The 13,855-nt window shown below is 48.8% G+C and overlaps 2 protein-coding genes across 3 annotated transcripts in view; one reads left to right on the forward strand and one right to left on the reverse strand.

Annotated features, from left to right (window-relative positions):
* Npc1 (NPC intracellular cholesterol transporter 1) overlaps positions 1-6,403 on the forward strand; it is a 48,145-nt gene extending 41,742 nt beyond the window's left edge. Inside the window, exons 21-25 of the mRNA XM_057788530.1 lie at positions 750-950; positions 1,756-1,987; positions 3,288-3,401; positions 4,703-4,865; positions 5,641-6,403. Coding sequence (XP_057644513.1) covers positions 750-950; positions 1,756-1,987; positions 3,288-3,401; positions 4,703-4,865; positions 5,641-5,723 — 793 coding nt within the window. The 3' untranslated portion in view covers positions 5,724-6,403. The remainder of the gene's footprint in view (positions 1-749; positions 951-1,755; positions 1,988-3,287; positions 3,402-4,702; positions 4,866-5,640) is intronic.
* Rmc1 (regulator of MON1-CCZ1) overlaps positions 6,088-13,855 on the reverse strand; it is a 28,393-nt gene continuing 20,625 nt past the window's right edge. For both annotated transcript variants that reach the window (XM_057788532.1, XM_057788533.1), the window contains 10 exons: positions 12,702-12,746; positions 12,463-12,516; positions 10,818-10,946; positions 10,074-10,180; positions 8,262-8,381; positions 7,967-8,044; positions 7,602-7,706; positions 7,443-7,511; positions 7,137-7,362; positions 6,088-6,250 (listed from right to left, as the gene is read on the reverse strand). In XM_057788532.1, the coding sequence (XP_057644515.1) occupies positions 6,171-6,250; positions 7,137-7,362; positions 7,443-7,511; positions 7,602-7,706; positions 7,967-8,044; positions 8,262-8,381; positions 10,074-10,180; positions 10,818-10,946; positions 12,463-12,516; positions 12,702-12,746 (1,013 nt within the window). In that variant the 3' untranslated portion in view covers positions 6,088-6,170. The remainder of the gene's footprint in view (positions 6,251-7,136; positions 7,363-7,442; positions 7,512-7,601; positions 7,707-7,966; positions 8,045-8,261; positions 8,382-10,073; positions 10,181-10,817; positions 10,947-12,462; positions 12,517-12,701; positions 12,747-13,855) is intronic.

Below are 13,855 nucleotides of genomic sequence, written 5' to 3' on the forward strand. Positions count from 1 at the left end.
CCATATAGCCCAGGGTGGTCTTGAAGTAACAAGAGATCCATCTGCCTCTGTCTCCTGAGTGCTGGGATTAAAGGCGTGCGCCACCACTGCCTAGCCACTATGGCTAACTACTGTGGCTAGTTCTGTGCTCTGATCCTCAGGCAAGCTCTATTTGTTAGTCATAAACAAAGTATCACCACAAATATCCACTGTACAGTGTCATGCCAAGCACCCCACTGGCCTTGACCCATTTGACACTCCCAGCCCATGGGCATGTGCTGGTATGCTCATTCACAGAGGGGTGGTTGGTGCTAAGGCCCAGCCCGTGTGTATGCTGGTGAGCCTTTGGGCATGTGCCTGTGTGCCCACTCACAGAGGGGTGGTTGGGGCTAAGGCAAAGGAACTCTACCAGGGCGGGTTCAAGTCCAGGTTCTTGCCCTTTCTACCTGTTACACAGCAGTACCAGGTCAGCTCTGCGTCATGTTTGATTTTGAATGGAACCAGATAGCGAAACAATAGCACTGTGCACCAGACAAACCACAACAGTAAGATAAGGTAAAGCCTTCTGTAGGCCCTTAGCAGGAGGCCTCCTTCATCCATCTGACCTCAGAGCCAGGTCAGGGGCCTTCCTCACCTGGAGTGCTCATATTCCACTCTAAGCCATCGCGGTGCTGGCACCCCTGCTCTTCCTCAGGGGACCTTAGCCGTGCTGGCACCCCTGCTCTTCCTCAGGGGACCTTAGCCGTGCTGACACCCCTGCTCTTCCTCAGGGGACATGCTGCCTATGGTTCTGCTGTTAACATCATCGGAGATGACACTTATGTTGGGGCCACTTACTTCATGACTTACCACACTGTACTTAAGACCTCTGCTGACTACATTGACGCCATGAAAAAAGCCCAGCTTGTAGCCAAAAACATCACAGAAACCATGAATTCTAAGGGGAGTAACTACCGCGTGTTCCCATACAGGTAAAACAGGGAGGGCTATATGTGGTGAGGTGGGTGGGCCACAGATTCCTCGCTCTCCTTGTGACACCTGCTTTACCCTTAGCCAGGAGTGGAGTGTGAGGGGGACTGGAGGTGAGCAGGGCCAGAACCTTGTGGATCTGGGGACTGCAGACACAGAACTTGGTGCACTGTCCCAGCCCAGAGAGACACATGGCGAAGGAGAGCAGGGCTTGCACAAGGGACATGCCAGTCATTCAGGCAGCAGCTGGCAGGAGTCCCTGCCCAAGACCTGGGACAGTGCTTTGATACAGACTTTTCATTTGCTGGGTTAGTTTTTTATTTCCTTATTGCTGGTGCCGCCTTTTCCTTGAGAAATAAGGAAGGCAAAACAGGCAAATGATTGTTTTTCTCAGAGCATAAGCGTGCTCTCAGTTGAAGAACGGCAGCTTCTTTGGCCATTCAGAGTGTGTCCTAATGCTCAGGCAGAGCTGAGCTAACTCTGTCACAGCCCAGGTTGGTTCCCAGAGCAGCCCTGAGTGGTGTTTCTTTTCCTAGCAGCCAGTAGAATTCTTTGGAAGTGTTTGTAAAGCAGCAGGAGTTGGTCTTACAAGTGAGAACTATGTAAACACACATTTGGGTCACTTCGGACCTTGCTTTGGATGCCAGTGGCTATGAAAGACAGTTGGGTGGCTCTGGGGTCATCATACCAATCTCAGTGGTTGTCTGGGGTGTTACCTTTCAGCAGTCTTCCCGCTTTGCAGGGTGGTGGGGTAAAGAGGAAGACCCCAGGGTGCGAGGAGCTCTAACCAAATACTGTCCTTCCTAGTGTGTTCTACGTCTTCTACGAGCAGTACCTGACCATTATCGATGACACCATCTTTAACCTCAGCGTGTCTCTGGGCTCCATATTTCTGGTGACCTTGGTGATTCTGGGCTGTGAGTTGTGGTCAGCAGTCATCATGTGTGTCACCATAGCTATGATCCTGGTCAACATGTTCGGTGTCATGTGGCTGTGGGGTATCAGTCTAAACGCTGTTTCCTTGGTCAACTTGGTGATGGTGAGTCCAGCTTTACTCTTGCTTTGTCCCTACCTCCTATGACTCCTGCACGAACTGTTCTTGGATCTCATAAGTTCTGAAGGGGGATGAAATATCATGGCTGCCTTTTGCTCTTAGTGAACAGGGAGAGTCAGGATGAGCGCTTGAGTCAGACAGGGCCCGGGGAGCATGGAAACCATCTGGTGATGGAGGAGTTACTTTCATTTAATAAAGAAACTGCCTTGGCCCATTTATAGGCCAGCCCTTAGGTGGGTGGAGTAAACAGACAGAATGCTGGGAGAAAAAAGCCGAGTCAGGGAGTCGCCATGATTTCTCCCACTCCAGACAGACGCAGGTTAAGATCTTCCCTGGTAAGCCAACTCGTTGTGCTACACAGAATATTAGAAATGGGTTAGATCAATATGTAAGAGCTAGCCAATAAGAGGCTGAAACTAATGGGCCAGGCAATGATTAAAAGAATACAGTTTCCGTGTAATTATTTCGGGGCATAAGCTAGCCATGCGGGCAGCTGGGTGCCGGGGATGCAGCTCTGCCGCTCCTATTACAACAATCTGGGAGCAGAAGCACACTCAGTGTCTGAGCTGGGCAGTCCCAGCTTGGGTGGCTGAGGCAGGAGGCTCGCGAGTTCACGGCTGCAGTCTTCTCCCCTTTCGTTTGCAGCTGTAGAGTGAGCAGTGTAGGTTGTGGTGCTGACGTGAAATGTGGCCCCGTAACCTGGTATGATGGCACATGCTTATTATCCCAGCATTCAAGAGGACAGTGAGTTCCAGACCAGCCTGGACTACAAATTGAGATCCTGTCTCAAAAACAAACAAAAAAACAACCTATAGCCTAATGACATTAAGATACCCAAGTTTTACTTACCAGGTTATTCTGTAGGACTTCCCATACAGTTGCCAGGTAGTTAGAAAGTACTGAAGATGTAGCCAGGCATAGTGATGTATGCACTCGGGAGGCAGAGGCAGGCGGGTCTACAGAGCAGGTTTCAGGACGGCTAGGGCTATGTGGAGAAACAACAAAAAGAAAGTATTGAAGATGTGAGCTTGAAAGAGTATTAATGAAAGGTACACATTCAAATAGGAACAACTTCAGAGTGGTAACAGGTCCAGACGAAGGCATGACGGTGTGCTGGCCTAGTGGGGAAGGACAGGTAACCATGAAAAGTTCCCAGAAATCCCTAGACAAAACCAAGTCGCTCCAGAAAAGTGGAGTCAGGCAGCGCCTAGAGCACTTGAGTGTCCTGCTGTGGTTCAGGACTTCCTGCTGAGAGATCTGTTCTCACAGAAACGCTTTGTTTCAGAGCTGTGGCATTTCCGTGGAGTTCTGCAGCCATATAACAAGAGCATTCACCATGAGTACCAAAGGAAGCCGAGTGAGCCGAGCGGAAGAGGCGCTGGCCCACATGGGTAGTTCTGTGAGTGCACTAGGCCCCGGGGAGGGTGGGGCCTGCAATGGGGGTGCCTCTCGGAAGAGACACAAACAGAATTTGGATCCATTCCTTAAATGACAGCTCCCAGCAATGACAGATTTTCACACAGTTGACTAAATAGCTAGCCACACCTTGAGCAGACTGTGATTCCTCAGAATTGTCCTTGTTTGTGTGGTCTTTGAGGCAGTTGGATAGCTGAAACAGGAAAGTCAGCACTGTGTGGCTACAGTGAGGCTCTCCTGAGCTCCAGAGCCTGAAGAGCTGTCGAGTTGATTCCTGGAGGTCCTTGATGCAGCTCTTTATTCCTGTTCCCCATCACTCTGCTGCTATAGAGAATATCAGTAAAATGGAAATTTAAGCATTTGCTTTATGATGTAAGATACTTAAAATATTTCCCAGGCCAGCAGGTCTGTTGTGCTTGTTATAAGAAATGACTACAGGGGGCTGGAGAGATGGCTCAGTGGTTAAGAGCATTGCCTGCTCTTCCAAAGGTCATGAGTTCAATTCCCAGCAACCACATGGTGGCTCACAACCATCTGTAACGAGGTCTGCTGCCCTCTTCTGGTCTGCAGACATACACACAGATAGAATATTGTATACATAATAAATAAATAAATAAATATTTAAAAAAAAAAAAAAAAGAAATGACTACACAGTGTTGTCCTGAGCACACGTTATAAGAAATGACTACACAGTGTTGTCCTGAGCACACGTTATAAGAAATGACTACAGTGTTGTCCTGAGCACACATGCATGTTACCTGCCCACCCCCACGCTGTAACCTTTTAATTTTTTAGTTTCTGTCTTAAGATCAAATACTGCTTGATTTGAACAAAAAAGCCAAGGCCATTATAGTTGAGGAGCGGAAGACAGTTGTCTTGGAAGCACATTGCTTTTACCCTTTCTCTGTGACTAGACGGCTCAGCCAATGAGGTGCTTGCCACACGAGCATGAGGACCCGAGTTTGAATCCCTGCACTCACATAAGGTGGACACAGAGGTACCCGTTTGTAACACCAGCTCTGGTGGACAGAGAGGAATGGCTCCCTGGAGTTCACTGGCCAGCCAGTCCAGCTGTCTGAGCTCCAATTCCAGTGAGATTAGGATCCACTGAGCGAGGCACTCAGTCAGCCTCCAGCCTCCACACGTTGGATATGCGCAAACAGTCCTTTCCTCCAGGCTCACAGCAGTGTCTCAGTAGCTCTGCAGCCGCCCACAGCTAAGGCAGGCTTGTGTGAAAATGTGTGCTCGCTTATATAGGCTAACAAGTCATTTCTACCTCTTCAGGTATTCAGTGGAATCACACTTACAAAATTTGGAGGGATTGTGGTGTTGGCCTTTGCCAAATCTCAGATTTTTGAGATATTTTACTTCAGGATGTACTTAGCCATGGTCTTACTCGGAGCCACTCACGGGCTGATATTTCTTCCCGTCTTACTCAGCTACGTAGGTAAGAGTGCTAAAAGAAAATCGTATTTACTGGGCTTGGTGTCACAACCCCCACAGTCCCTGCACTTGGGAGGTGGAAGGTGAGATCCGGAGTTCAAGGTTATCTACAGTTAGTTTAAGGACAGCCTAGGCTGAAAGACCCTGACTCAAAAAGAAATTTTTAATCTTGAACATTCCTTTGTATTTGAATTTGCACTGATGGCCACTTGGTAATTCATACTGCATACAAAATTATCCAAGGAAGAAATGAAGTCTTCCCAGGACTTTATGGTTAGCCAGATTAATTGCCCTGTTTGCTCTGAAGTCAACTCTTGACTGGCTGCTGCCGTGAGATGGAGGAAACAGCCCGCCCTCCCAGCAGTCCAGGGTGGTGACTGTCCAGAGCCTGTCAAATGCTGTTGCTGCTCTTGGCGATCCCTCATCCAAATGGCCTCTGCTTGAAGAGAGCAGGAGTGATTCGCCTTTCAGCGTCGTTAGGAAGCTGAAGCATTAAAACAGAAAATTGAAGGCTGGAGAGATAGTTCAGTGGTTAAGAGCACTGGGCACTCTTCCAGAGGACCCAGGTTTAGTCCCGAGCAGCACCCACATGGCAGCTCACAACTGTCTCTAACTCCAGTCTAAGAGAAACTGACACCCTCCTCTGGGGCCCTGCATACATGTCGTGCATGAACATACATACAGGCAAAACATCTGCACACAAAACAGAAAAATCAACAGAACCAGGGCTTTCTTCTATACCTAGATTGTTTATACTTCTTTTCTTTTGTCTCACATAGGACCGTCGGTAACTAAAGCTAAAAGACAGACCACTCAAGATCGATACAAAGGGACAGAACGAGAACGGCTCCTCAATTTTTAGCCTTGTAGCGGGCTTTGGTGACTTCGTCTATGGATAGGTCAAGTCTACTGCAGGACAGCCACACTGTCCAGGCCGTGCTGGGTGCTGGTTGTTCCCAGGCGATGGGCTGCATCACAGCTGTGGCAGGTGCAGCCCACCTACCTTTTAAACTCAGGAGCTCACGTAGTATGGAACCTGAAGGTGACAGTCGTCAGCCCTACAGCAAAGAAACCTTGTCTTGGGCAAGAGGAAGGACAGTGGATGTGACCCAATCACACTTCTGATAAGCCAGTCCATGTGCTGTCTCCTTTTTTCAGGAGTTAGCCACCACACACATTGTATAGCTTATTTTTAGCAACATTTGAGAATGTTGTAGGTACTTTATTACAATATTTTGTAGTTTAAAGAGCTTTATTAATGCAATAAATTAACTTTGTACATTTTTATATTAAAAACTGTCAAGGGACTTCAGAATGTCGTAGGCCTCATTAGAGCTTGTTCTCCAAAAACCTGCTTGAAAAAGGCGACGTGCTCTTCACAGTGTTCTCCTGTAGGGAGAATGTAGCTTCAGTCACCAGCTAGCGATGTGTGGCGTGGAAGGAAATGCAGACAAAAAGCTCCTGGGTTATATACTGATATACTGGGTTTTAACTTATTTTTCTTTAATAAAATACCTCATCCTCCTAAATTTTGAGATCACTAATCTTTTTGCAGAGCTCCTACCTTCAACCCCAGCCAACTGCCCTGTGTTAAACTACTGGGCGGCTGTGACCTGTCACGCTATCTGCACTACACACACACACACACACACACACACACACACACACAGAGCCAACTGCCCTGTGTTAAACTACTGGGCGGCTGTGACCTGTCACTCACGCTATCTGCACTACACACACACACACAGAGCCAACTGCCCTGCGTTAAACTACTGGACAGCTGTGACCTGTCACTCACGCTATCTGCACTACACACACAGAGAGAGCCAACTGCCCTGTGTTAAACTACTGGGCGGCTGTGACCTGTCACGCTATCTGCACTACACACACACACACACACAGAGCCAACTGCCCTGCGTTAAACTACTGGGCGGCTGTGACCTGTCACTCACGCTATCTGCACTATACACACACACACACACACACACACACACACACGTATACATATAGTAACTCAAGCTTGTTCTCCCTCACGTCTTTATCACTATTTTCGTCTTAAGGGATACTCCAAGATCATATATACATTATATCTGAGATGCCTGAATTCCATCCTGAATGCCTCAGCCCTGAACAATCCTCTGCTGAGATCATCAGCATTCTGAATCTACTCAATAGAGACCCCAGGCTAAGGGTGAGGTGGGCTGCTGGGAACTTTCCTAAGTTCCCACCCAGAAGTTTGCTCCTGTTGTCTGTGGTCACCCCGGGCCTCTCCCACCTGGTGTGAAGTTAGGGTTCCCTCGCAAACGCTGGTTTCGCTGTTCGAAGAAGCGGAATATGGTATAGAAGAGCATGACATCATCAGTCTGCTTTGCGGCATCTAAGAATTTGCGCGCAGAAATGTTGTCATGGCCACCAATGCCTCGGATGAACCTTAGCGCAGCCAGCACCTGGTGTTTGGATAAAAGAACTTCCACTATCTCATCGTTTGCTGTTGACAGTCTCTGCAAGTGAGGAAGATGGAGGTCAGGGCAGCCACAGGAAGGGATGCTGGTGACATCTAAAGCTGTGGCAGAACAGTTACCTTCAGCATGTCCAGTGACAGCTGGTGGGCGGGAGGATAAAAGCTTTCGAGGGACAGCAGCAGGCAGGCCTGAAAGACAGGGTTCCAACCACCTTCAGTGGAAAGGCCACCCCTGGGAGGCTGTAGTGACTACCAAAGAGAAAAACCAGCAGTACAGACCAAAGGCTTGGAGTCGCTGAGCACGTGGTACTGCAGGAACTGGTGGAGCATGTAAAAGAGGTTGTGCTGGACAAGGGTCTTGATGACAAGTTCGTGTAAGTAATGCTAGGAACACAAGAAAGGTAAAAGACATTACCAAGTCGCCCACCATGGTTGGCTGAGGCTGCAACAGTCTGAACTCCCTCCCAGGCCATCGTTTAGCTGTAACAGTGTTCTCCACCAACACCAACGTTTCCATCCCCACAAAAACAACTGCCATGTTAAAAATCAGAATTCTGCACACGAAAAAGCCATCTCTTATTAGACCGGCGGTGTTCTGACCTGATTCCACTAATGTAGGATAGCAAATACCCTTCTGAAGGTACCTGCACTGGGATCTGGAACTGGTTCAGAGAACGAATATATTCCATCAGCACAGCTATCACGAACTTGTGCGGCATTTCCTACGGAGGAAGAAGGGGTCTTCTCAGTTGTAAAAGAAGCTGCAGGCAGCCCACTGATCCCCAGTAAAGTGGTCCAGTGTTCTGCTCTGCTGGAGTTGCATTAGCCCTTGTGAACCGTCCACGCTGGACAGCCCCAGGCCCTCTCCCGGGGCAGTGCTGCTGGTTTAATCACAGTAAGTCCTGTGGCTGCCCCACAGGAGCCCGGAGCCCAACACACCTTGTTTTCCACGAACGGCGACAGCACGTGTGTGTACACATCAGACTGGTCCACCACTGCCTGGGTCCGCACCGGCCTTTTGAGAGGTGGGTTGCTCCGGCTTTGCCCTGCTTCTACTGCCTGAAGTGAGACAAGCTGTGCCCTTAGTCACCGTCCACAGAAACAGTCCCATTACAGTCAACCCGAGGCTGAATCCTTACCCAAACGAACATGAGCAAAACCCCGGACAGACCAGACACAACTCTGCAAAGCAGAGGTAGTCCTGGCAAACACTCCAGGGTTTGTGCGTGATCAGATTAAATAACCAAGCCACAGTCACACATTTTCCAACCTCTGGAAACTTGGAACCAACTTGACTTTCTTTGTTCCTCTTGGCCACTGCACCATCGTTTACGAAGCTCTACCAGACAGTAAAGGAATGGCTCTTGCACTCGGTCTATGCTGGAATTTTTGATTCCCTTTTGTAGTGTTTGAAATAGATCCAGGGCCTCACCCATCTCCACATTTCCTGCACGGTCTAGGTCACAGTCACAGCCCAGTGTGATGGGGATTCAGTGGTGACTGAGCAGAGCTGCTCCACCTGTGTGTCCCTAGTGAGCATGCTCAACTTCAGTGCAGATGGCTTGTTCTTCACACCTCATGATCACAGTGTGGAGGCCCAAACCCACTGACTGCAGCCCCGGACAGCACCAGTGGGACACAACCAGACAGGGCGACAGAGGACGGACAGAGATGACTGAGGCCGTCTATCAGACCCACTATCCTCAAGCAAAGCAGTGTCCTCTGTAGGTAATCACATCCTTGAACTAATCTCTCCTATTGTCTCAAATGTCCCTGCTTCAGAAACCGTAAGTACTAGTGCTGTACAGCCACACAAACCCCCAGCCTTTCACTGAACGTGTGGCGTCCACTAACTGGAACACACAGTGCTAGGAACTTACAACGCCCCTGATACTGATGGCAGCAGTATTCTAGGATATCCCTTTTTGCTAATCTTAGGATAAACCTTCTTGTGGTCCTGCCAATGAATGCAGAGATGTGGCTGCTCAAGACACTGAGGACAGCTGACTGTCAAATACTCATCCCTTTTTGAGGCTCAGAGAACATCACAAAAGAGGAAACAGGATATAAAAGCAGAAGACAGGGAAAGGGCTACAAACTGCTATCTACAGAGCTTGAGACAGCGACTGCCAGCATCCCACAACAGCTGCATTGCACTGCACTGGACCTATCAGCAGTCAATCACGGATCTGGGGGAGGCTCACAAGGCCCTAACCCTCCCTGCTGAACTACTGGCTACTGATGGACTCTGGGGGAGGGACAGTCATGGCCTTCAGGTGTGACCCCAACAGTGATCCAGGCTCCAATGGGCATTTTCAAACCTCTACTCACAGTCCTCGTTAAAATCTGGTCACGAAACAAACCCATCAAAATGGGGGAGACACTGGACACCCCTCACACCTCTCCCACACTTCCCTCTAGATAACCCTGAATTTGTAAATACTCGCTAAAGTGAAGGGAAGAAGGTAGCCAACAGCAAAAACCACATCTCTAATTTACCAAGCACAGGCTCTGGCCAAAGCCAAGGGTGATTTTCTTTCTACAAAACAGAAGAACACCAAGAACATAAACACAGGTAAGCTCAAACAGGCTTGAAAAAGCAGAAAGAGTGAGGTACTGATCGAAGCCTCAAGCTAGGAGCATGCAGGGACTCTGGGCCTGTGACTGTCACCCTGTGCTGCCAACAGCAAGCCTCTGACATTACATTACATGACCTACATTGTGTGGTGGGGCTCCTTCAGTTTAACTTACCATGGTGTAGCTCTGCTCAGCATCCAAGTACTTTTTATACTCATGGTTGAGTTTATCAAAAACAGTGGCTATCACGGGCAGCGTGGCTCTGTCTGACTCGGCCAGCACTAGAAAGGACAACACACACGTCAGACCCAGTGTAATCAGAACCCCAGTACGACGGCGACAAGGACTCGCAAAGGTGACCAATGCAAACCGTCTTCAAGGACCTTCAAAGAAATGTTGTTTCAGAGGACCGACACCTCACAGTCAGAGTCCCTTTCAGGGACGAGAAGAAGCAAGCAAGGCAGGTGTCACTAGAGGGCACTGGGTGTGTAGTCAGATCTCGCCTGAAGCCACCTGCCTACAAATCGTTTGTGCGTTTCCCAGTATTTCTGAAGAGTTAAGTAATCCATCGTTCAAGTACACAGCCCTAAGTGCAAAAGATGAAAAATGGGGGTAGGGGCTCCTGGCGAGATGGCTCAGCAGACAATAAGCACCCACCCACCACCAGGCCTGACTGCCTGAGTTCAATCGGACCCCAATGCTAAGAGAGCAGACTCCCGTTAAGTGATTCTCTGACATCTAACTGTGTACCATGGCACGTGCCCATACACATATACACACAGGTATAACTATTTTTTTAAAGGTGGTGGTAGGCTGGGCAGTGATGGTACACATCTTCAGTCCCAGCACTCAGGAGGCAGATAGGGGGGAGGATGGTGGTGAGAGCACAGACCTTGTGGGAAGGACCAGTCCACTTACTCTGTGAACAGACAGATAGGATGACCATCTTGCACTCCTTCCTCTGGAGAAGAAAGTCCATCAACCTCCCTTTATCTGGCAGGAGATTGACTATGGGCTGAAGTTTCACCTGGAGGTTCCAGAGGTAACCTAGGGGTTGAGAGGCAGCAAGCTCAGCAACTCAGTGCAAGCCAGAGCCAACAAAGAGCACCCCAGACCTCTTCAAACACACAGTTAGTGTCCCTGTCTTCCTAACCAACACTCAGGACACTCAGGAAGCTGGAGGGTTGGAGGAACTGACAGTCATGCTCTCAGCAAACTGCATTTTAGAGTCGCACCAGTGTTATCTCCATGGAGACAAGGACAGCACTCCACTCCCTACAACGTGCCCATCCCAGGTCATCAGCTGTAGATGGCGTACTTCGTTCCTCCTCTGTACTGACTCATGGATGCAGAGGTAAGACCCAAACAATAGTGAGGTTGCTATCCACTCACTAGCCTAGGCATGTACTAACAGGCGAGCTGGTTTCTCAGAGTTCCTTGGGAGAAAGGTATGTCACATCAAAAATAATCAGCGGGACCAATTTCTCAGCTTCCAAGATCTGGCACTGTTGTCAATGTATGGAAGAAAAGTGAATTCGTTACTCCCCCCAGAGGATGAGGCTGGAAAATTCTCAATTCAGCGTTCTCAAATGCAAAGCCACAGGAAGAGACAAGAGGCTGAAGGAGGGCTCACCAGCAAGACAAAATAAGGGGTGAAGACAAACAGAAGTCCATGGGGAGGTGGAGTTAGGGATGAGAACGCAAACCACTCATGATGTGGGAAGGTCATTTGTCAATCTGTTGTTTCATTGGTTAATCAATAAAGAAAACTGCTTGGCCTGATAGGTCAGAAAACTAGGTAGGTAGAGTAGACAGAACAGAATGCTGGGAAGAAGGGAAGTGAGCTCAGACGCCATGCCGCTCCTTCTCCAGGGCAGTCGTGATGAAGCTCCAGCCCAAGATGGACTTACACTAGAATCCTTTCCGGTAAAGCCACCACTTCATGGTGCTACACAGATTATTAGAAATGGGTTAGTCAAGATGTGAGAGTTAGCCAAGAAGAGGCTGAAACTAGCCGGGCGGTGGTGGTGCACGCCTTTAATCCCAGCACTCGGGAGGCAGAGGCAGGCGGATCTCTGTGAGTTCGAGACCAGCCTGGTCTACAAGAGCTAGTTCCAGGACAGGCTCCAAAACCACAGAGAAACCCTGTCTCGAAAAACCAAAAAAAAAAAAAAAAAAAAAAAAAAAAAAAGAGGCTGAAACTAATGGGCCAGGCAGTGTTTAAATGAATACAGTTTGTGTGTTGTTATTTCGGGTGTCAAGCTAGCTGTGCAGGAACCGGACAGGACAAAAAGCAGGCCTGCTGGCAGCTCCTTCTACACACTCACCAAGGCAGTTTTCTGAAATGGCCACAGGAATGTAAGGGGGACTGGCCATTCTGTCACCTTACTTGTAAGAATCACACATGCTCATGGAAAAAAGAATGAACTTACAGATGAGAGTCTAAGGTGAGATGCTATCCCATTCTCAAGACTGAAGGGAGGGGTCATTTCGAAGATTCACACCGAAGTGGCAATAGCGGTGACGAATCTAAGTCAGCACACACTTTGCTATGCAGACCTACCTTGGCTTGCACTGATAATGATGTCTGGTTGAAAGACGATCCATGATGAAGAATCTATACGTTAAAGGAAATTCCAAGTCGAAGAAAATTGAAGGCAAGCCCTGTTTCACTTAGCACTTGCCCAGCCCCCACACTGGAGGCCACAAAAGGCCTGCGTCCCCAGGAGCAGCTCCCAGGGCTGTGCAGTGGGTGGGGACACAGTCCCTTTGTGCACAGCGACACCACCTTTGTGAGGATACAGAGTTTACAGGGGACTGGAGACTGGCTGGTCACAGCAGCAGGACCTACAAATTGAGAATACAAGTGTGACCAGCAGCCAGGAAATCCTGCAGGAACTACAACAGACTCGAAAAAATACTTCGTACTGCCTCAAGCAGACATTACTAACTGTAGTTAGGAGGGGAGGAGGAAGAGACTGTCCTGTCTCACTAATGACACACCTGGGAAGAAGGACAGTGTCCGTTACAAACATGAAAATGTCCCCCAAAACAGGAAGTGTGTCAAAGATTTCCTCACCATGGTTGATTTTAAAGTTTATTTTTTAAATGTTTTGTGGGTTGAGTGTTTTACCTAAGTGTATATGTTTGTAGCTCATACATGTCTGGTGCCTGATGAGGCCAGAAGAGGACGCTGGATCCCCAAAGCTGGAGTTACAGACAGTTTTCTACCACTTTTGTTTGACTGTTAATCACCTGGGGTCTCAAAGACTGAAATGCCCAGGCTCTGCACCACCACATGGGTGCAGGGAAACACACCCAGGTCCTCTGCAAGTGCAGCAAGTGTTCTTAACCACTGAGTCGTACGCACTCAAGTTTGTTCTCCAGCCCCAGGTTTGTTCTAACTGGAGATGACACATCACCATTTACAAGTGTACATTAAAACTCTACGAAATTGACCTGGGATACCCAGATTCACTGATGGTGCAAAGGAAGATGGCTGTGGTTTAGTCACGTGGACTGCACTGCACTGGCAGGTCTAGGCGCAAGAAAACTCAGCTAAGAAGTCCTCCCGTCCTCACACGACAGGGACCCATCCCAGTCACCCTGGGGAAATGAGGAAGACTCCCAGTTCTGTGCCAATTACCCAGATAGACTCAAAAGACGGCATTAGTGAGCTGCCTCGGTAAGACGGTCACTCTGAACACACCACCCACCCAGATGAGGGCTGTACACAGGCAGACAAGTTTCAGGAAAGCACTTGCACGCCAGGCAGAAGAGGAAAACTCCAGTGCCCATGCCATGCCTGGGTATTTCAGCCTTCGAGACTCTAGGTGATTAACAGTCAAACAAAAGTCACCTGTTCAGCAAGACAAAATCAACACCTCTCTCAAAATCAGTTCCAGTGTCTGTACAGGCTGGGCTCACGATACAGGAGGAAACACAAAAAGAAAGGC

The sequence above is a fragment of the Chionomys nivalis genome, chromosome 14 (genome assembly GCF_950005125.1).
Source record: "Chionomys nivalis chromosome 14, mChiNiv1.1, whole genome shotgun sequence".
Classification (NCBI taxonomy): Eukaryota; Metazoa; Chordata; class Mammalia; order Rodentia; family Cricetidae; genus Chionomys; species Chionomys nivalis.